Genomic DNA, 23,352 nt, shown 5'->3' on the forward strand with positions numbered 1-23,352 from the left:
ACCTGAAAATTCTCCCAGTATCTCTCCTGCAGTTTTTATGGGCATTTCAAGGTCTGCAAGACATTGTCATCAAGGTGACACTTTCTAACACACTTTTTCCTTCTCTTTAGCTGGCAGCCGTAGGTGTATCTGTAAACAGCTGTTGCTGTAACTGCATATAATTAAAAACAGTTTGAAAATACTAAATAAAATTATAGAAGTGTAGAATAAACACTGTCCACGAGCATTTTACGAGTGGATGTTTTCTCATTGTTAGCAATTCTGGTTTTCAGTGTTAGGGTTTCAGCATTAACTGGTTTTCTAGTATTTTGATTTGTTCTTATGATCCCAGCAAATAAGAGAGAAAAAATCTTACTCAGTTATGAGTGACAGACACCATTAATACGTATTTTTTGATGTATTATTAGTATTTTTCTTCCACTCTGAATAATAGTGTGAAGGGGAGTAGCACGATAAAGTGGGCTCATCAGAATGTCCAGGAGGGCTGTCAAGTTATAACCCCTTTTAGCACTCAAGGGAAATGTGTCTGTAGGTTTCCTTAGATTTTTCATTGCTTCACTTAGCAGCTTTCTGATCAGTGGGAATGGTCTTTTGGCTGCAAGTGTGTTCACGCTCCTGAGGCAAGGTTTAGTCGATCCTACACAGCAGCTGCAGATCAGCCTCATCAGTTCCCGTGTGACAGAAATTCCACCACGTTTTAAAAAGAATGATTGCACAGGCAAGATTGTGCAGTTGCAGCTCAATTTTTGTACGTAATATGGTACTCGCATTTGCATGAAGCACAGAAGAGCAAGAAACTGTTAAGTTGGTTTGGGGTGCCTTCACAGGACTGTATGATTTTTCCTGACTCACTCGACTGTCTGCAAATACTACCAGTCCCCAGCCACATGCTTTCTGTTAGCAACAGTTTAGGCAGAGTGAGAGATTCTGGCTATATGCCTTTTCACACAGCTTAATTTGCTAATTAAATATAAGCTGATTACAGCAACTGGCTTTCATCTCAATATTTAGCTAGGTAATAAAATTAAAAAACCCTAAAACCCAGAAGCATCTAGCTTTTTTTAATTAAGGAAAGTGAAGATTAAGGAAAGTGCAGCAAATACCTTGAGCTAGGTGGTAATCCGCATGCTGTCTGCTGTATGTGGTGGAATCACCATCCCTGGAAGTGTTCAAAAAACATGTAGATGAGGCCCTTAGTGGCATGGTTTAGCGGTGGACTTGGCAGTTCTGGGTAAAGGTTGGACTTGATGATCTTAAAGGTCTTTTCCAACCTAGTTGATTCTGTGATTTTAAGCTTTCAGCTGCCTGGGAGAAGGAAGTGCTAAGACCTGCATTTTATGTTTTTGGCGGCTCCTGAGATGATGCATTTAGATTAAAATTAATGCTTTTGTGAATCATATAGGTTTTTTTACTTTTGAGGTGTCTATATTGTGTATGCTACATATATTGTATCTATTTTCATTTGACTTTATTAAATGTTTGGAAATGTAGTTTACTTCAATCTACTCCAAAAATAGAATACAGTTTAAAATATGGATTTTTTTCTTTTTTTTTTTTTTTAAGGGCTCTTAGGTGGGTTGTACATTTTGAAGTCTTTTAAGAAGGATTATCAATAGAGAATTTAATGTGCAATAAGAATAAATGTATAAATAAATAAAAGCTGTATAATGTTTCATGCTTCTATGTGTTTAAAATACTTGCATGTCTTCCAAATTTTTAGCTGCAGCATGAGAAAGCTGAATTGGAGCAGCATTTAGAGCAGGAACAGGAATTTCAAGTGAACAAACTGATGAAGAAGATCAAAAAACTGGAAAATGATACAATTTCGAAGCAGCTCACCCTGGAGCAGGTAACTCCTTATCTGCAGAATTATATAAGTCATGCTTCTTGTTGCCATTCATCAGCTTCCACTCTCACACTGCTAGTGGGAAAGACTGTTACTTCTAAGGAGGTTAAGCTCTACAATAGATAATGCGCATGTGGTCTAGTGATCTAGGACACCTTTTTGTGGCAGCTTGGATCGCATAGGACTTAAACCGCGAGATGTCAGCTGTGTGTATATACTTTAAAAGATTTGAGAATTTACGATGTCCAACTCATTTTCTCCCAAAACAGTTGTGAAAATTACAGAAATAAAACACCATCTTTTTTTTTCCTCGTATTTCTGCTGCAAGTTTAGACATTGGAACTGCTCTTACGGTTAATTTTAGGCATGTGCATTAAAACACCTCAGTGGCATTAGCAGAAGTCCTTTTGACTGAAGGCAAACTGATGAAATATACAGGCTTGTTAAAGAGCTTCATTTTTTTTCTGGCTTGTGGAAGCTCAGTAATTTGGATGGTATAAATATTTAAATTACTACCAGTTTTATATGACTCCTATTTCTGTTGACATTGTGGGTAAAATAATTAATGGTTATTTTTATGAAAAAATAGGTTTTCTTGACTCTTATGCTAACATTCTGTATGCAGAGATCTATGGGACAAATTAAAAAAACAGAAAGATAGAATGATGCGGTTGCCAACAAATCTTTATTCAATATGGAAATTAACATGAAATTGAAATAACTCTCTTAGCCACAAGGTGGTGGTGGTGGCTACTTAATCAAAATGCAAAGTAAGCTTACATACAAAGCTGGTTTCTCTTTGAAATGTTGGCATGAGCCAGAGCTAAAATCTTAATGGTAGTTATTTTTGTATCATTGTTCTGGGCAGACAGACTTGGGAAATCATAAAATTTGAAACTTATTGTTACATTTGAAAGTCAATGATAGATTGTTCAAAAAGCAAGGGTATTCAAAGGCCTTTCATGTGTATGATCTTGAAAACTTAACTTAGTTAATGAAAATGTTAAATTTGTCTGTCGGTTTTACTTAGAAATTCCATTCGCATTTATAGGGAACGCAATATATACCTTTGTTTTCCCTTACAGTAAGGTATAGTATATCTCAAATGACTTTGAACTTCATTTCTTCTCTTACACAAATTAAAAAAAAGCTTTTTGTTTTGAGTTACTGGCTGGGCCTAAACTAGGACAGCTCATTAACCAGCTGAAGCAACAGCCTTTGGGGCATGTGCCACACCTAGTAAGAAACAACCAAAAGTTGTGAGCAAAGCAACATTGCCTTTATTGTACACATAAGAAATTAAGTAAGAGATATTGCCACGATGCTTCAGCATAACCTTTTGGACGCATGTTTAAACAGGGCTTGGAAGAAGTATTTCAGCAATGCTTTGAACATAATCAAGGGCTGCATCGCTAGATCTATCACTGTAATCAGTGAGTAGATAGTTACAACATATGTTCACTAAGCTATTTTTAAAATATTGAACAGAAATCATCTGTGCGTTGTGTCCCTCCTATTTGCTTTTTCTCATCAGAGCTGCTCATGCCACAGGTGATGAGTAGGTAGTGAGTTTGAGCTGTGATGGTTGCATTGTGTCATTACTAACTCACATTATATAAGGGTTCGAATGTGATCTTACTTTATTTTTTCATGTCAGCTTGAAGTGGCAGAACTTTCTTCTCTGAAGGCTAATGGTGAGGAAATTTATGATGTGACTATTTCAATTAATTGAATGTTTCGGTTAAAATGAGCAGCAATATTCAGTGGTTTGATAGAAAATGAGTAGCTGTCAGTGTTGTCCTACAGAGGCCAAGTTTGTAGTCTTGCTGCTACTTTTTAATTGCTTTTCTATTTCATACAGTACAGTGAGAAACTAGAATTTATGCAGTTAGGAGATGAGAAATAGTAACTAAACTGCCCATAATCATCTTCTGTGTCTGCTTTTTTGAAAGGAGAAGAACATGAAATGTAAAATCTCCTGGAGAGATAATCTTGGAGAGATAATCTTGGAGAGCTGCAAACAATTAAAGCTGCAAAGGGGGAGGGGCAGACCAGCAGAGAGGTGAAATTTGGGATAGTGGGCTTAGGCAGAGATCATATTCAGCTTTCGTTGATTTGGGAGATCTCCGTATCAGGAGGGAACAGTTGTGCTTGTTGGTAAGTTGGCAAGAGGACTGAAAAAGCAGTAATCCAGGAACAGAGACAGTGGATATTTTAGCTGCATTTGAAGTAAAGTAAGTGTATGTGTGAAAAAGAGAGAGGACAAGGAACACAAATTTATGGTGGAGAGGTTCCCTTACTCTGAAGGGAAGATGAAGGTCAAAAAACAAAGCAAACAGTACTTCCTTGTTTACTTGTTCTGATGGTAAAAATTAAAATGTGTTTTATTGGAATGTAACTTTAAACTCATGTAGAATGGTGCTAGTATTTACAGCTTCTGGTTTGGTTTGGAGATAAATCCCATCCTGCTTATTTTAGTTCAGAATACTGTATCATGTTACTAACAAATTCATTGATTAGTGTTAGACTGCATTTCCAAAGTACACCTGAAGGTATCTATTACAAAATATACCTATTCTTTCACTTCACATCTCTGGTCAGGATGCTGCAGTTGCTTTTCCTGTAGGTTCAATACAAGGTGTTTATCCTCAGAGCTTTAATTTCCTGGCACTGGGAGGAGCTGGGACAACACTCAAGATCAGAAAAGGCAGATACTTGTTTCCAGTGTGTTTTCATACTGCTGGAAATGTGATATTTTTTATCTCTGTTTCGCAACACAGTTTACTTGGTGTTTTCAGCAGAACTTGTCTGTCAGCCTTCAGGACACTACACAAGTCTCATCAGTATATTGTTGCTAATGATTTGGCATTGTGTGTGATCACCCACATGCAGATTTCTAATTAATGGACTCCACTGCCTTGGTGATGGTTGCTGTAATACTAAATGTAATTGTAGATATTTCAAATGTTTCAAGGTTACAAATAATTTACTCTGTTTTCAAATTGCTTTTTGCTCTTCTTTCTACCATTAAACAAAATATTTTTATTTTCACCAGTATTTTTTTGTGGGTTTGTTTGGTGCTAGATCAATAACATAGTTGTAAAAAAGACTGTGTGAGTTTTAGGTGAATTTTAAACAATGTTGCACTGAAGTGACGCAAAAAACATTGCTGCAGAAGTAGTGATCCACAGTCAAGCCTTTTTCATCGTGTGGTTATAAAGGTAGCTAAGCAATGTAGTGAAGTTCTACATGTTGGTGGTGTAGCAGCACTGTGTGCAAATTCCCAGAACGTTTTATATCCTTTCTTCCCTCTGAAAGCTGTCAGCCCCAAGTATTGGCCAAATTGGCTCATGAGCAGTGCCCTAAGGCAAAGTGCCTTTTACCTCCAGGAGCTGAGCCCTTTGCCTTCCTACTGCACCAGCTCTTGCTGGTATGGGGAGCAAAGTGTAGGTCACGACCCAAATTCTTATCCCTAGTGTGAGGCTGAAGCATGTCGCTTCTGACATCTTTTATTGAAGTGTAAGTTCTCTCAGCTGTTAATGTACATCTGGAAACTCAGACATGGAAAGATTTGCTAAACAATATTTCTTTTTCTGATTATATTCCCTATTACTCGTCAACATATGTCTGGTTTTACTTACGGTATTTCTTCTAAGCTTGAAAGATTAAAGTTGTACATTGATTAAACTTGCGCTGTTACATGAAGTGTGCAAGTTTAAATTTTGTTTGGGTATCTCATTACTAATTTAGTGATTAGCACAGAGCCCTTTATAGTTTTCAGTGCTGTAATAACACTTCACCCAGTGATGCAGTAAATGTGGGAGGAAATAGCCTAGTCTGTTTTCAGTCTTTCCATTTTGTAATGTGACATTATTTGCCCTTCAGGAAAGTGGTGTTAATTAAGGCTTTGCTGGGGAAGATACCCATGCTCTTTTCAACCTGTAAAGGTGTTCATCTGTTCCCACGTTTTTCAGTCTTGCTAAATGCTGGAGTTCAGCGGCCAGTGTTTCTGAATAATATCATCTGTGCCTTTTAGTATTCTAATGTATTCTTATTAATATTTCCATTGTATCTCTACTAAAATACTAGTAATAGATTTCTTCATGTGTGTTTCTACAGTATATCTCTTTTTCTTAACTCACAGTAGAATCAGGAATGTTTGGCCAGTGAATGAATAAGAACAATGTCAAGTGTTTACTTTTAGAAAGCCTTTGCCAAGATAGAAATACATTTTTTTCTGCTAGTAAGAGTTGATACGGTAACACTTAAAGCATTTTGCATTTTTTTCTTTACTATTTTTATTTTGCTTTGCCTAATGCAACGTGAACATGGCTTCTCTTCAATTTCTGTCTTACTGAACTGTGAAAAACTTTTGAAGTTTTTCAAAAGAATGAACATTGGTGTAGTTGATAGTAAATTCAGTTTGAAGTTTGGAGATATGTGGAACAGGAGATGTGTTTAAATAGGCTTGTCATGTCATCAGTGTGTCCAGATTTCAAGTGCCCCCATGCTGGCCAGAGAGAAGTTCTGTGAGAAAGATTTCTGTTGGCAAAGATGACAACTGTGCAACTTCTGAATTTCTTGATTTTTTTTTTTTGTTTGTTTGTGTTTTTTTGTTTGTTTGTTTTTTTCCCACTGGCTCTGTGACCAGTGTGTTGGGTTGGTTGATTGGTTTTGTGGATTTTTTTCACTGGCTTTGTGGCCAGCCTGATTTTTGCCTGTTCTTTGCCTTCTCCTTGCTGTCATAAAGCATCATGTAAAATGGTGTTATAACAGTGATCTTTACAAACGGCAGTTCCTTGCAAAAAAACTGATTGTTTCCATCTCCAGTTAAGACGTGAGAAGATTGACCTTGAAAATACTTTGGAACAAGAACAAGAAGCGCTAGTGAATCGTCTCTGGAAGAGGATGGATAAACTTGAAGCAGAAAAACGGTTTGTCTTGTTGCAGTGTGCTTTCTTTAATGCCATGTTATAAGAACTCGTTTTGGGGCAGAGAAGAGATGATTAATACCTTACTTTCTTCTTCATGTTTAAGGACAGTTTTGTTAATGTGACTCTGAACCTTGACTGGGCCCTTAGAAAATGCCCGAGCCTGGGTGAACTGCAGGTTTTGTAGTTTTATTTTACTGTAGAAGGTGCTCTGAAGAGCTATATGTGATATTCGACAGTGGTAAATTCATAGTAGGATGGGCTATTGGTAGCATTTTTGTACATCTTAAGATTCAAAGCCTTATTTAAGCCAAACCATTTCTGGTTTAATTTGTCTCTGAATGTGTGCCTTCTTACAAGAAACTATGGTGGAGTCAGACCATGCATTAGTACCATGTTGTGTGGTACAAGTGAATAAGAGGCCATGTTGTGCTTGCATAGTGCTATCGCTGCTCTTCAGGGCAGAGTCATCATCATCATGGCCAGTCAACAGGTTTCTAGTGAAGAACAGTTTCATGCTTTCAGGCTGAAAAATTCATCATATCTTAACTCCAAAAGTAATCATTTGGAGCAATGAATATCTACCATATTGTTATTATAAGAGAAGTTCATTACTCCTGAATTTACAGTCAGTTATTTCAGCCTTTAGGTATTTGAACCCTTGACTATATGGAATACCTTTTAGTTTGGAGATTTAAAAAAAAAAAAAGACAGTGTGACTATGCTTCAGAAAATGTCTGTGATGTTTCCTCTTTTACGGTGAAACACAGAAAAGCTTGTGTTTCACCCTAGACATACTTTACTCATGTTTTCATCTTGGATATGTGTTCTTCCTCTAAGAATGTAAATACAAAAATTCACAAGAGATTAAATTAATTTGATTAGAAATTATTTTGTGGAATAAGTACTGTTTGATTATAAAACTGACATAACCTATATAGTTCAGAATTTGTTTTTCCTGAACAGAAAACCTTTGGAAGTGTCGTATCTGAATATTTCAGAAAATTTGTCTGTGCTTAGACAACAAATTTTACCTTTTTTTATTCTTGAGTTAAAAAAGAAGACTTTATAAATCCTCCCAAAATTCTCTCCCCAGTGACAGTAGTTAAAGTAACCCTTCTATACTTGTCAGAATCCTTGCAGTGGGTTTCTGGGGGTTTTAAGAAGGTTTATTTTCAGTAGAACTGAAGGTGAAGTTTGAACTATTTTTCATGCAGAATTTTGCAGGAGAAATTAGACCAGCCAGTATCTGCTCCACCATCACCCAGAGACATATCAATGGAGATAGATTCTCCAGAAAATATGATGAGACATATCAGATTTTTAAAGAATGAAGTGGAGAGGTTGAAGAAACAACTGAGGGCTGCACAGTTACAGCGTGAGTAAACAACTTGGTTTAAATCTTTTTAGGTTTGTGAAATGCAAGATTTATATATATATACTTCAATGAGTTTGAATTTAAGGTAGAAGTAGAAAAAATAGGGCATTTGGGATTCAAATATTTTCGTAATTGCAGTATTATTGCTTCTTGATGTATTCAGGTGCAGTTTAGGGGTTTTTAGCTTTACTAAAAAGGTGTCTGGAAGAATCAATAATTTTTTCTTTACTATCTTGGGCCAGAAGAAATGTGTTTATCTTTTTTAAGAAATTTCTATCTGGATTTCATCAGTTCTCATTGTCTAGTGCCTAGTTCTGAGTCAGTGGCATTATATTTCAATTAATAAGTGAGTAGATACCTAACCACAACAGAAGAGTTTGGGTAAGTGGGGAATGAGAAGTGTTTTCCCCCTCTAGTGTGCTGATCTTGACAGGCTAACTGCAATATTTCTACTGCTGTTTAGGAGAAATAGCTTGCCAGAGGCAGTCACCTTCCTTAAATACAGAGATGATGGGATTTTGCAGAGGCCTTGTGCAGAAGTTTGTGGTATTAATAATTTGTGTCAGTTAAAAGAAGATAAGGGCTGCTTATCTTTGTACCTGCCAATTCTGCACTGCAGCCTTCACTTGCTGAACTTCAGGAGGAGAGCAAGGCCTTAGATTCAAAGTACTCTGTACAAATTTAGCATAATTTCATTTCAAGTGTTCTTTATTAAGTGATTTATCTTTGAATTTCTGTGATTTAGAGTAAAAATTTAGAAGCATTTGAATTCAAATTCTCATTGAAAATAAAATCTAGGTTTTAAAGTACCTTCTGTTCATGAACAGATTAAACCAAGCTTCAATATGAATAGCAATACTGATAGAAATAGTGGATGTGCTAGCTGGCAACCAGGTGAAACTGAAATGCATTTTCAGTTTCATGTTTGCAATATGTTTTCATTAGAGAATCTCTAGTATTATTCATAAGTACTTAATAAAATCTGCTTAGTGAATTCTGATATTGGAATTACATTTTGTCTTCCTGAAACACTTTTAGTCTAGGAACAGTTTCGATAAATAGTAGTTTTAAATAAGTGATGCTGTTACATTTAGCAGTGATACTTCCACAGAAGAGAGAGAAATCATGTATTGTTGATAGTTTGGGAGCAATATTCTAAAACAAATATTCTTTTGATTGAAGACTGTTTAAGTGATATTTGCTGAACTTGTTTAGAATTACAAACTCAAATTGCACTTTGGTGTGCATAGTAAACCACTTGTTGGCTTTTAATATCAGTACACGTCCTGTTGGCCAATCTCTATGATAAAAACGTGTAATTGAAAGAATGCTATAGCATACATAATAAGGTAGCAATTTAATACAAATTTGAGTGGTTTGGGTTTCAGAACTTGTTTTGTGCTTCCTCCTTTGAAAAGGAAATACACCTTTAAAATAATTTCTTCCACGTGTTGCAGTAAAATCTTTGCAACCATGGAACCACATTATCTTAATGGAGCATAAATCATTGTCGTCCTTCTTTGTGGTTTTGGTTTTATTATTTTCTTCATTACTTTTTTTTTTTCCTCTTCTTTTTTCAAATTCATTTAGGTAAATACTTAATACTCGTTTTGCTTTTAACCTTTTATTTCCAAAATCGGTAATTTATTTTAGTAGCTACTGTTCCGAATTGGGCATTGAACTATTGACTTAGAGATTTGAATTTTGAGTGGCCCATCCTAAGCATTTTTACACCCTCATTCTTGAAGTACTGGAGTAAAATTAGGCACAATGTATTTACCTGTTTGTGAATTTCAGTCAAATTTTAACAAAATTTGGAATTTCAGATTCAGAGAAGATGGCACAATATTTAGAAGAGGAGCGGCATATGAGAGAAGAAAACTTGAGACTTCAAAGAAAATTACAGAGGGAAATGGAACGTAGGGAAGCACTCTGCAGGCAACTGTCAGAAAGTGAATCCAGCTTAGAAATGGATGACGAAAGGTTTGTATTTTCTAGTGATCCAGATATGTTGGCATTCAGCTTCTTAATCAATAGTCATACTTATTTTTGAATATTATAGAATAAGTATTTATAGAAATAACCTGTATGTGGGTTTCATCTACATATCAGATTTCGCCATGGCCCAGGAATATTTTTAGTAGAATTGTGTCACACCTGTATAGAAATGGCATTATTTTTAACAATGAGAAAGGACATATTGTACCTGAGAATTGCTTAGGGTTTTGATAATACATATTGAAATAAATATAGCTGTGTAGTTGAGATTCAGGATAAGTCAATTATAGTACCTTTGTTTTGTTCCTAACTGGTAGGAATTCCGTGAGCTAGGCACAACATCCTTACTTAGGGCTAACTAGTCCTTTGCAGAAGTGTTTGATTTCCAAACCATAATATCCTTGATTTTATTTTTTTTTTTAATTTTTTTTTTTTCCTCTACTGCAAGCTGCATTGCTTACAGGATTAGTCTTGAGTTTTTCTTCATAATGCCTTTTAGTATTTTCTCACTTCATAATCATATGAGTGTTGTAACTTGAAAGAGGTTTTTCAGTACACTGACTAGAACATTCTTATTTCTTACCAAATACTCATTTTTTTGTTGTACTGTTTTACACTATTTTGGATTTATACTGGTCCCTTAAAAAGAAAGGTTAAAAGTTACCCTGTGCTGTGTATTCTTCTGATACTGAGCTATTTCTTCTTGAGTCATCAGTATATTTGATATAAGCCATAATCTACCAGAAACAAAGTATCAGATATTTTGTTTCAAGGAGCACACTGAAAGTTCAAGGTACTGTTTTCATTTCAATGAAATACTAGGCAACTAACACATATTGCAGTAGCATCTGGTATTAAGATGTAGTGGATGCTGTATAAATTGATGGAAACACAGGATTCTTGTGTTTGTGTAATGTAAATACTGCATTTACAGTATTTAAATTGTAATGTAAATACAGTTAAAATCTGAATCTATGTGAATTATCAGTATTAATCCAAAATTGCAGAGTATCCTATTTTTTTTTTTGTCAATTTCTTGTAGGTAGTGGTAATCAATAAAATGCAGTAAAATTTGATTAACTGTTCTGTACTTCCAAGAAATTTCATTGTTGTGTTGGTTTTCTTGGTACTACAAAAGCGTGACAGACTCACTCCAAAACAGGCATTCACAGTGTAAGTAATACAAAGCAAAGGGAAGGACAAAGCAGGTATTAGAGTGGATAGTCTTAGGAGAACTCTGTAGACAAAATAACTATGGAACTATGTGCAGTAATTATTTTAAAATAAGTTTTTGTCAGCTTACATTGTCATCCTAAAAATGATGGTGGTGATGGATTAGATATCTGTTTTTCAGTTTCATTCTGTTAGCTGATGGTACTTATTTTTTGTAGGTGGGGGTAGATTAGCTATTTTACTGAATGCAAAATACAGCTCTCCCTAAACTTCCTCCTCCTGACTAGCAATAACTTTGTCTTCTCAATCCTCCATCCTGTTCTCTGGAGTAGTAGGGAAATACCTGAAAACAGGAAGCATGCAAATGATGTGCTGCTGTTCCATATCACCTGATCCAGGTATTAAGATGACTTACAGAAAATTGTCTTTATGTAGAATAAAATATGATGAATATGATAAAATGACGAAGACAACTGCCTTGCTTTAATACACGTACTGTCTGCATTACGAGTTATTCAGTGCTGCAGAGGTGGTCCAGTCAGTTCAATTTTGCTAACCTTGCCACTGGTAGCTCTTCAGAAAACTTAAATTTTATTAAACTTTAATTTGCCAGTTTGGTAATTTTGTGGTGTTCTCTATTGCAGCCACTTGTATTACCTGATCCACCCAAACTTCAACCAGTTTTGGTATCACTGCAGTGTACTGCCTATGTTAGGTTGTGTGGCTTAGTAATATCCTGGTTTGAAAAGTAAGATACAGTAGCAAAATATGTTTCAAATAGTTTATGAAATGGCTTACAGACCCTGAAGTAGTCATCACTGTGAGTTCCACTGAATAGGAATATTTTTAATGCTGCTTCATGTTGCGGGTTTTTTGTCTGTGATTGGGAAATAAATGTAGCTACTAAGAATTTCTGAGAACATAGTGTTAGAAGGGGAGACAAGTCAGAGGGCTGTTAGATAGCTAATTTTGCCTGCTGCTCTACGAAGTACAGTAAAGAAAACACAGTTAAATGTAATAATATAAACCCTGATGCACTGATTTGCAACCAGATGTGCAGGAGATGGTGAGGAGGGGAGCCTCTTATCTAGGCAATGACTGAAAAATCTAGGTGGAGAGTCTTGCATAAGCAAGTCAACCTCAAAGCTGCTAGGCTAGTGCTTTGGGAAAAAATACATAAAATTACTATTGAGATAAAAACTAAGTGGCAAGTGGGAGCAATTGCTATGATTTTTACCTTCTTTTAGAAAGCACTTGATGGCTGTGAAGTTTCACTGTATTCAGTGAGTAAAGTTCAAATAAATACCACTGGAATTATTACAGGTGGGGAAAAATGCCTTGCCTGAGGTTCTGATCTGTTCAGTTTATGACTGTAAGAGTGGTAGGTGTCTTACAACACAACCTTTAGTGAGAGGAAGTCTAGGATTCAAAACTTCTGTCTGTTCCATTGATGAGATGAGCATGATGAGCAAATGGCTAAACGTATACACCAGAGGTATTAAAGCAGGGAACAGACAGGTTTTTTTAAGTGTGAGGCTGATAAGCTGTTGGAACAAATTATCAATACTTTAATGATTTTTTTTGCATCCCTTTTCATGATTTCAGATTAGTGTTGAATGCCCTTCTTGGAAAATACACTTCAGCCAGACAAGCTATTGAATAGTTCAATGTAGAAATTACATGTAAAGTGCAAAAATGTAGTTAAAGTCAGATCGGATGACATGATTTATACCTCTGGCCTTTAATATGTACTATTGTAATCATACACAACTCGTACAGTTTTAACTGCAAATGACTAAGGTATGTCCAGCTTTTTCTATTGGAAGTTAAGCTAGTAGCTGAGCCTTCAACAGCGATGAGAGCTCCTGTCATGACTTCGTAAAGGTGACTGGTCCTTCGTTCATCTAATGTGATTTTTATGGGAATTGAAAAAATCAGTGAAACATTTAAAACATGGTACATTTTAAAAGCTTTGATCTAATCATTCTTTACCTTTTTTTGTTAGATATTTTAATGAGATGTCTGCACAAGGATTAAGACCTCGCACTGTGTCCAGTCCTATCCCTTATACACCCTCACCAAGTTCTAGCAGACCTATATCACCTGGTAAATATTTAACCCAGTTTCTAAAATTATTGTATGCATCACACAGTAATGAGCCCTATTAATATGTTTAGGTCAGTAGCCTTTCAAAGCTAGTCTGGGGGAAAAAAGAAATTATCATAAATGTAAGAATAGTTTTGCTTTAGATGTCTTCTAGTGCAGCATGTTTTCAGATGGTTCTATTTTGCACTGTGAACAGATACTAAACATCGGTTAAGTAGCTATCACTTGAAGTTTTATTTCTTTTCTCTCTTTTTCTCTCCTATTCTTTCTTTCTTCTTCCTCCTCTCCCCCATCCCCTGAAGTTGCCCAGCAGATTGCATAGTTCATACAGATTTCTGGAGTTTGATGAGCTAGTAATGAGGATGCTGTTGTGCTCTGAATCAAAACTTCTTATAGAAGTGTAATCGTAAATGTGTTTGGAAAAAAAAGTCAATTTCCATTTCTCTTTAGTAGAGAAGTGGCTTTTGTGCTTCTATTTTCTATTGTAAAACAGTAACTATAAAATTAAGAATTCCTGTCCCTAGTACTTTATATAAAATAAAGGCAACTAACCTTTTCTGAATTTTTACTTACTTAGTATATATATATTTTTTTTTAACTCAAAGGAAATGTATTTTTGTTACTAACATTTACTGACAAATTTAAAATCTCTTAAAATTGCTCTTGGACATTCGTTAAAAGTTGATGGCCATGGATGTTGTATGTCTATCACAAACTCACTTGGATGTAAAGAAGTGAATCCCACATGCCCTGCTTTCCCAAGTTCACGTTTAGAACCTGTTGGACAGAGTCCTACAGTAAGGGCAAATGAGATGTGCTCTGTATTGACACATTCTGCAAGGTGGGATTGAGATATTTTATTGCACAGGTCTGCTAGAACATACAAAATGTATTTAAACTGTAGTTTTCAAGATTGACTTTAGTTTTTCAGAAGGACTCAAAACAGTTTTTATCCAGGTGTTGCAAAAAGACTAAGCATATGTAAAAACTAGCTGTGGTCATAAACCACGTTACATTGTTAGAGATTAACATTTTTTCGATGTTCTGCAAGGTATGTTGCCGAGGAAATGATACATATTTTCTTTGTCCTGTAACTGCATGTACAGAAACATGGTTATGCTAACAAGTGTTCTGGAGTAACTACTGTGGGCGTTCATGGTTATACATGTGCAGCCTTCATAATAATACAGTATTCAACTGCATATTGTATCTGCAGTCCTCACAGTGGTTATAATTAAAGTTATGTGTAGGAAATACTATCTGGTCATTTATAGACTTGCACACTAGATTACCTAGAAATTGACCCAATTTAGATTCTGATGTGTCAGTACAGGGTTACTCTGCTGATTTGTTCCTGCACTGAGGCTAAGGCACATTCCTTGTTGCCTGTGGACTTCCCATCAGTAGTTGATAGAACAGTGCTTTATTCTAGTGGGAATTACATCCCACAGACAAGGGAAGAAAAAGTCAAACACAAAGCTGAAACACATTCTGAAGCAGTTAAAAATAACACAGCTGAAATGATCGTTTCTAACAGAGTTCACAGTTTTGGTAATGTTGGTACAGTAAAGGTTCCAGGCTAGCACTTCTGCACAGGCAGCTATGTTATTATTCACATCTGATAAATTAATACCCATAGTTTGGAAGTGTCAGACTTCAGACGGGTAGAAGCAGTATCTTTTTAGAGACCTAATGAGATCAATGGGGAATTTTGTACAGCTGTCTGGTATACATGAATGCAGTAAAGGATGAAAACATAGGGTTTGAGACTACTTGATAGTTGAATTAATACTGTAAGACACTATCAAAAGTGTCAGCACATATTAATACAACAGTTGTATTTTGCACCTAGTAGTTGTATGACTTGTCATGTTTCTTTTGGGGAATAATGTGCCTGAATTTGTGAAAACATAATTTGAAACCAATTAGAAATGCTGTCATTTCATATGGATAGCTGGTCAGGTGTAGTGGGGAAGATTCTGACTCCTGAAAACTCCAGAGTCCTTTGCGCTTGTGTGGCTTGAGATGCTGCTTTTGAGGACTCTTTCAAGCTGAGATACTGATAAGATTTCTAGCACAGTTATGGAACTTCAAAGACTGTGGAAGTATTGCTGCTCTAGGCCGCTGGCAATTAGTTACTCTAATTACCACTTAGTCTTTAGTGTAGTTAAACTGTTTATGCTTTGCTTCTTCAGCTAGGCTAGGTAGAGATTTTGGGCTGCAGAGATAAAGCTACCTTGGATCTACATGCAGTACTCTGTTATTGTTTCTTTGACTGCTACCTAGACTTGCATTTGTAAAACTTTTGGAGCTGGTTTATCCCAAAGCAGTCTAAAATTGTAGTGTTGTGAAGGTGACTTGAAGTGTATTTTTTGCCTTTTACTCTCTTGGGCTCTTGTCTCTGACTTGCAACAGATTGTCACCTCCCTGAACATTATTTTGTTTCTGTCCTTGCCCTTACAAAAACACTTTATTAATAAAACGTGTGCTGTACATACGATTAGATTGTATAGTCAAAAAAATCAGATTAATTTTGTTAATTTGTATTGTTTAACTACTCTAAAGGGCCAGTGATTATATTGGAGTTGCTTGTAATTTGCACCTGGCATGCATTGTAGATGTAGCAGAATCAAACTTTGAATTGATTAAGCAAGGGGAGTATGTTTTCTTAGATGACTTTATTAGTGACCTGAGGCTTGGTTTTTCGCCCATCCTCCAAGATCTCGCCTCATCAGTTGTAGGCAGAAACACGGATACATGTAGTTAAGGACAAAGGTGGGTGTTGGTGCGTAGTGTAGCCGCAATGGCATTGTTTTACATTGATTCAATTTTGAAGTGTAAAAACTGTTAAATCCAGTGTGCTGCTGTAGAAGTTTAATACACCATTAAACATTTTTCTTGGTCATAGTTCTCTAAAGCAGTTGCTAGTGTCTAATACAGAACAGCTGGGAAAAGTCTCCTACCTTACTGATATTTTTATCAGAAGACAATAATGAGCTAGAGGTTTTGAAAATGTGCTATTTTGAGAAATACTCAAAATGTTCAGAACAGGTCTGAACTTTGAACACTTAGCAGTTGCTGTTTCTGTTTATCTGCTTTTTTGTAAATTAGTTCTTAGAGAACGGAAATATTTAGGTGGAAGAATTAGATATTTGCACTTTTGAATACTAGGATTTCCTTAATGTGGATAAAATGAATTTTCAATGTTAGTTGCTAGCCTAGTCCAGCTAGCAACTAATCCCGGAATGGTTTAGCTTCACAGCCCCGAAGATCTTTGGGTCCCTGCCTGTAAACACCAAGGCAAAACAGGAGGGAGCCTGGGTGTGCATCTGGTATGTCTTGGAGGAGCCACCTACATCCAGTTTCTTTGTGGAAGCTTGTAGTACCCCAGTGCTAGATGGCTTCTCAAGGCACCACCTCTCTACTTCTTCAGGCTGTATGTGTTCAGGGAGCCATTTCCTCTGAGGAGAAGGCTGGATGGAAATGCTTGTAGACTAAAACCAAGCTACCAAGGGAGCCTTACATCATTTATGTTAAGTGAAAAATTGTGTTTAACATTGTGTAATGTATGTTTTGTAACATATCGTAGTAAACCTACAGAAGAAGAAATTAATTCTACATCACAGTTTTCAGTTCAATGAGTATTTTTAGATGTCTGATCTGGTGGTGGTTACCATTTCTTAACCTGTCATTGATTTAATTTTAAATTAAAACATTTAAAAAACCTTCACAAATTGGTTTGTAATATAAACAAGAATGTTGATGTTAGCTTGTTTTAACAATTTCTAGGTCTGTCATATGCAAGTCACACAGTTGGTTTCACACCACCAACTTCACTGACTAGAGCTGGAATGTCTTACTACAATTCCCCCGGCCTCCATGTACAACATATGGGACCATCCCATGGTATTACAGTAAGTATTTAAAATAGTAAATACTTGTCAGTTTGTTTTCTAAAAGTTATAATTGCTTGTCCTTAAGCTTTTTTACAGAACATTTTTGTAAATGTTTGTTTTTGTCTCCTTACTCCAAGATATCTATTGCTGCTTTCTTCAATCCTGATTTTCCTCTTCACCCCTCAGAAACTGATTCTTTTTGGAGAACCTTATTTTCTGCAAAAGAATAGGATGTATAATCATCTTAAGGACAGTAAATAGGTATCATCTTATGGCTCAGCAGGCAGGGTGTGAGAAGTGATGTTCTAAACTACTAAGCCTATCCCGGGAAGTAAAAGCATTGCTTTCATTTTTCTCCTAGTCTCCACCATCTGACGGATGAGTCATCTGAGGTTGCTCCAAGCTCAGGTTTTCTTCAGGATGACACAATGCTACCATCATGTCACTGTAACAGGCAGTTAACTCTTACTTTCTGTTCTCATAATATAAGCATTTGTTAGGGCAATTTCTCCTTTCAACTGGAATGATTTCTTTTTACCTGTGATGTTTGATGCATTTCTACTTAATCATGTTAATTCTAAGTATTTGTGGAGCTCAGTGAGCGAACAGAGCCTAAATATTAACTATTTAGCAAAATACCTTATAGTTGTATCAAGACCGTTTTATTTTTCTCAACAGGTATGGTAGTATGTAACTATCCTGCAGGGTTTTTACATATACTTGTCATTCTTAGATATGAAAACATGTTTCAATAGAATTTTTAGTAGAAAGCTAAAATATTACTGCTTCTAAAATTGCTTAGGCGAATGTGCAAGAATGATTGTTGGTTTCATTTAGCAAAGATTGTTTGGAACTCTACAGTAGTGGTTAGAACAGGAAGGAAGCTGGAGTTCAGCAGTAAGGTGGAATCCCAGTCTGTGTCATGTGAGTTAGTCACAAGGTCTTTGTGCTTCTGGAAAACGTGGCACCTAATTTTATAAATAGGGCTTTCAAGGAATTTGTTCTGTTAAGTCTTTGTGAAATAGTACTCTTCTTGAAACTGTAAATTAATTGGTGTCACACTGAGTTGCTATGAAAAAGAACGTCTTCAGGACAAAATACTAACTGTTTTGAGAAGGGTTTTGGTAAGTAGCTTTTGGCTTTGTCTCAATACTGAAACTGGATCTCTTCGTATTATTAGATGTACGCAAACGCAATAAATGACTTTAAATGTTTCAGAGACATCAATCAGTTGTCAAGAATCCCTTGGCTTTTCACATAGAGCGTTTATATGCATAGTTACACAGAAAAATAGATGTTATGTACATTATTTGACTAAACTGCAGTTTGATTCTTGACTTTTTTTTTAATCTCCATTACAGAATAAATTGTCTTTACTTGTAGTACATTCCGTATAGCACTATAATCATGTTTTTCGACAGAGCTGATCATCTGTGGTTGGTCACTAATTGTGGGTGGGTGGTTTGTCATGCCATGCGGTTCTTGATTAATGCTAACTGTAGGTAAGTAGTGAGTGTTTTGGTTTCAAAAGCACAGAAATTAGTGTTGTATAGTGTAGTTTATATTTTTACATTGCTAACATTAAAGCACATCTCCTCCCCCTGCCACTGGTTTGTAAAGATAATAATGGGTTTTAAGTCTTTGTGCAGGTTGTTGAAAATCTGTGGTTTCTGTTGAGGGGAGCTCTCTAACTGCTTTACTCCTGCAGCTCAAAGGGTTGTTCTCCAATACTTTTTGTTCTCCAAAGAACAACTCGTGTTACGTTTTGGTCTTGCTCCAGTGTGCAGGCTAAAAGTCTTTCAGAAAGCTATTGATTCTGGACAGGCTTCCTGGCATTTGAAACACTTCCACCCACGCTCAGGTGCCACATAGTTGGACTTCGTATGCCAGCAGCATAAAAAGGTTCATCAGCACCTACTGGTTGGGAAAGCACAACTGGGAGGTGATGTCTCTACTTCATCTCTCATTTCTTTTTAGGTTGCTGGTCATCATAGGTAAATGTATCTTCAGGACATATATGCCTTATGTTCATTTCCTGCAAGCTGGCAGGAAGGAATGGGCGTTCCATTTGATGTCAGAAGTACTTCCTCTTTCTTTTGCTATTCCATTTCAGAGTAGCATTTATTTTATTTAACAATTGTATTGTGATTCTTGCAATGTTTTGAAATGGAGTCTTCCCACAGAATTGCTCAGATTTTTGTTATTTTTTTGTTGTTTTGTCTTGTTTTTTCCTTTACTGAGCTCAATAAATTGATTAGAGGACTTGCACCTAATGTTGTTCAGGAGTGTGTTAAACATAATTTCAATATTTGTTCCGCAGAGGCCTTCACCACGAAGAAGTAACAGCCCTGACAAATTTAAACGTCCCACTCCTCCTCCTTCTCCAAACACGCAGACCCCAGTGCAGCCACCTCCGCCACCACCTCCGCCACCTGCGCAACCTACGGTCCAATCCGCAGCACCGCAGTCAGCCACTTTTCAACATTCAGTGCATCCCTCCTCTCAGCCTTAGTGCATGTGCTCAGCAGTCTTTATGTCAGAAGTGGACTCATAACATGGAGCAGTTTACTAAAAGCCAAAGGCTTACTTGGCATATTTGGATTTGACTTATTTGCACTGAGGTTATATAGGCTTCACTGTTAATTGTGTTGTAAACGTTTGTATAAAATGCAGCCAGTGTTGTGGGTCTACAACACTAACTTAACAAAGTTTTCCATCAGTGTTTACTTGAACTACATGTATGTCCATTCTCTGGCTGGAACATTTGCTACTCTGTTTGGTAATACGGCATTATGTCGTTTTGCTTGGCTCCAAAGCTTCATTTTCCTGGCTTTTAGGTTTGTAAAATTAAAGGGATACCTTTTTATATTTTTTCATGACAATTTGCAGAAAACTAAAGGCATGATGGGCTCTATGATAAATTCTGAGACATTACAGTGTTTACCAAGCTTACGGAAAATCAGCACTACATTTCGTAACAGCTTCTAGTGCAAAAGTGAGTCAGACACCCTAATCAGTGCCCAAGACACATTTTATTGTGTAGTAAATAAGCTTAATTCAGCACACAGGACACATCCATACTTCTGTTACAAGCACCTCAAATGTATGGTACAGTCAGAAAATTTTACAGTGAGGGAACTGGCTTGTTGGAGTCTGTGGAATGTACAATTCGTGGACCTTAAGATTTGATGATTTCACTTGACATTTACGTTAACCTGTAAGCTGCCCATACTGTGTGATCTGTCACAATTAACTTCGGTAAGTGTGGTCCTGCCCACAGGTTACTGATAGCTGATTAAAGTGTGCTCTTTGATTTTTTTGCTGCAGAAGGCAACGTGATTGTAGAGAACAGCTGATGATATTTTTTTCCTTGTTAAAATATATTAATTGTGATTCCCCTGAAGCAAAGTTTGAACAGGTATTTTAAATGTTCAAAAGTCTGTTAGAAAATAAGATACGAGCATATAGGAATATATTGGCGTAACAGCCAAAATGTTGTATTGCTTGGTAGAAACAGAGTACAAGAAAGTAGCACAACATGGCACTAATGAATGCTTCTTTAGCAGCCTAAGCCGGTACAATGTATAAAAGAAATGTATTCTGAATACATTCTTTCCATTCATTTAGCACAAATAAATTGGTTTCACTTTGCAGTGGAACAAAGTGTCACTTCTTGATATTGACATCTTACTCGGTTACATTTTTTCTGAGGTTCCTGTGGAGTACTGAGGTTTATGCATTATTGATGATTTGAAGTGGTTTACCTCATATATGTATGGATATGTGGGCCATGGAAAATGACAAGAGAATGTTTATTTTATGAGAATATGTATGTGGCTATAATCAGAGCAGAACATGAGTAATTTATCTTTTGTTTACAAAAGTTTGTTTGACATGCCTAGTGCTTTATTAAGGACATTTTTAAAAAGGAAGTACAGCATTCTGGTGGTATACTAACACTTGTACATATATTTTCATGTTTGCTGCTCACCTATTCAATAAGAATTGAAAACTGAAAATCTTTATTAAAATTAGTGCTCTAAATCAAAATAGTAACTTAACATTGCAGAAGGCTACGCTTAAGGCAAGACTAGAATTTCTTCATGGTAGCTATGTAGTTTCAGCTCCGAGAGGATTTAGAGAAATGCATATCAAGTCTATTACACTTCTTCAACCAATATGGGATCAAGTGCATTATCAAATCACATTAGTTATGGTAGTGACTCCCTAAACAAGTGATTCTCAAGATTGTTACTTACCCAAAATTTGACCAGTGCTTCCATCTGAAAATCATTGACTAGCAGATGCTCACCTTTCCAGAGAGGTAATTCAGCTGTGAGCATTGTAATTAAATAGAACTCCTGAATCAGTGATAGGATTACATGTGAGAAAATTACAGGCAGTCAGAGGTGGGACTAAGGTCAGGATAAAATTGATCTAGTTTTCCGCTTGTCCTTTTGTAAACATAAGATGAATAAAAAAGTATATTCTTTTATAAGTAGGATTCTAGCTCAAACATACTACTGTTTGAAATGGTGCCCCCCTTTCTGAAGTGCTTTGAGATTCTTGGACATACTCTACAGATTGGAAATTCAGTGGTGGTAGTATAAGTGCAGGGGGAGGGAGGAAAGGTTTGAGAGTGTCGTTTTAAGATCTTAAAATGGAAAATTGCCTAGAATAATTTACATTTGAAGCATATTCCAAAACTGAATTTGTGTAACCCAAGTTCAGCTGCTATAAAGTGTCTTAATGAACTCTCCTTATTATTCAGTGGGACTGTTACCAGAGGAAAATAAAGAACTGACAAATGTATATTAAATCTTGAAAGTGTAACAAGGCACTAAGTTGGCCTTACCTGAGAACATTGAACAAACATTTGCTTGCAATCAGAAGTGTTAAACTCTATTTGTAGACTTTTTGAATAAGATGAGACATTGTGCACAACCATCTCCTAATAAATGTAAATGGATTTTCAGTTTTCCTTGTGAATTATATTCATGAATTACAACTCTGCAGCTGTGATTTTATCCAGTCTTCTGTAAACTGGAGAAACTCACTTGACAGTGAGATCCAGCTTACTATGTAGGCTTAAGTGCTTGGCTTCTTTAGTGCAGAAGCACCTGAGTGGGTTTCTGTTATCTTTTTCATTACTAATGCTTATCAGTTGCGCACTGCATCACTAGTTGTGTAAGGCCACAGAACATTTAGCTGTGATGAGCATTTTGTGAGTGTACCCCTTTACAGCTAAAGGTTAAAAAACAACACATCTTATAGCTGTTCCAGCAGTGCTGTCCTCTCTGACAATCGAGCAGCTTTCTTTTTACTTTTTTTTTTCTCAAGGCATCCATCTCTGAGATTGGAATGCCGCTGATACTCTGTAAAGCGTTGAGTGTTTTATCCATGGTTTGTTCCAGAGAAGTTCTTTGGAAGAAGAAGTGGGACTGCTCGGAAATAGTATTCCAGCTGACAGCCTGAGAAGATTGTTTTAATTACATGTACTCCTCTGAGAGCATATTCCCAAGGGCAGAAAGGGCTATCAAAGTTTTTTCAAGAACGTGTCAGTGCTTTTCTATTGCCAGTCACTGTTCCAGAGCTGAACAGAACAGGATTCCTTTCCTGTTAAAATGTTCACATTCGGGAATCCACCTGCCTGGGTAGAATTCTTGTACACTTCAGCTGGATGAAAAACGCGGTCTTGGGAGCAATGAGAAAGTGTCCTGGGATCTGTGCAAGTTGCACTGCTGACAGGAGACAATATAGACTATATTTTGTTAATAAATAGAAACTGATCATGGAGACAAATAAAAGAGCTTCAAATACTTTGTCAGTCAAAAAAGCTCATTCATTCATCCTCAGCATTGATTATTGCTTACTAAGAGGATGCATCCAGGGGCCTTGTTTAAGTCTTGTAGTGCTTTTTCTAATCCTAATGCTTCATTTTACAAGCAGCATGAGTTCTGATACTGTTCAACTCTTTTTGATGTTTCCTATTTGTTTCAGTCATGGCAATCAATTTCTTTTTGA

At 36.3% G+C, this 23,352-nt stretch overlaps 1 protein-coding gene across 1 annotated transcript in view; it reads left to right on the top strand.

Annotated features, from left to right (window-relative positions):
* CCDC6 (coiled-coil domain containing 6) overlaps positions 1–22,303 on the top strand; it is a 47,793-nt gene extending 25,490 nt beyond the window's left edge. Inside the window, exons 3-9 of the mRNA XM_061449021.1 lie at positions 1,721–1,849; positions 6,677–6,780; positions 7,995–8,155; positions 9,982–10,138; positions 13,332–13,432; positions 17,222–17,346; positions 19,649–22,303. Coding sequence (XP_061305005.1) covers positions 1,721–1,849; positions 6,677–6,780; positions 7,995–8,155; positions 9,982–10,138; positions 13,332–13,432; positions 17,222–17,346; positions 19,649–19,840 — 969 coding nt within the window. The 3' untranslated portion in view covers positions 19,841–22,303. The remainder of the gene's footprint in view (positions 1–1,720; positions 1,850–6,676; positions 6,781–7,994; positions 8,156–9,981; positions 10,139–13,331; positions 13,433–17,221; positions 17,347–19,648) is intronic.
* The last annotated feature ends 1,049 nt before the right edge of the window (positions 22,304–23,352 follow it).

This window comes from Pezoporus flaviventris, unplaced genomic scaffold, assembly GCF_033815535.1.
Source record: "Pezoporus flaviventris isolate CSIRO_AGI_PZ_B2104156 unplaced genomic scaffold, CSIRO_AGI_Pfla_v1 ptg000001l, whole genome shotgun sequence".
NCBI lineage: Eukaryota > Metazoa > Chordata > Aves > Psittaciformes > Psittacidae > Pezoporus > Pezoporus flaviventris.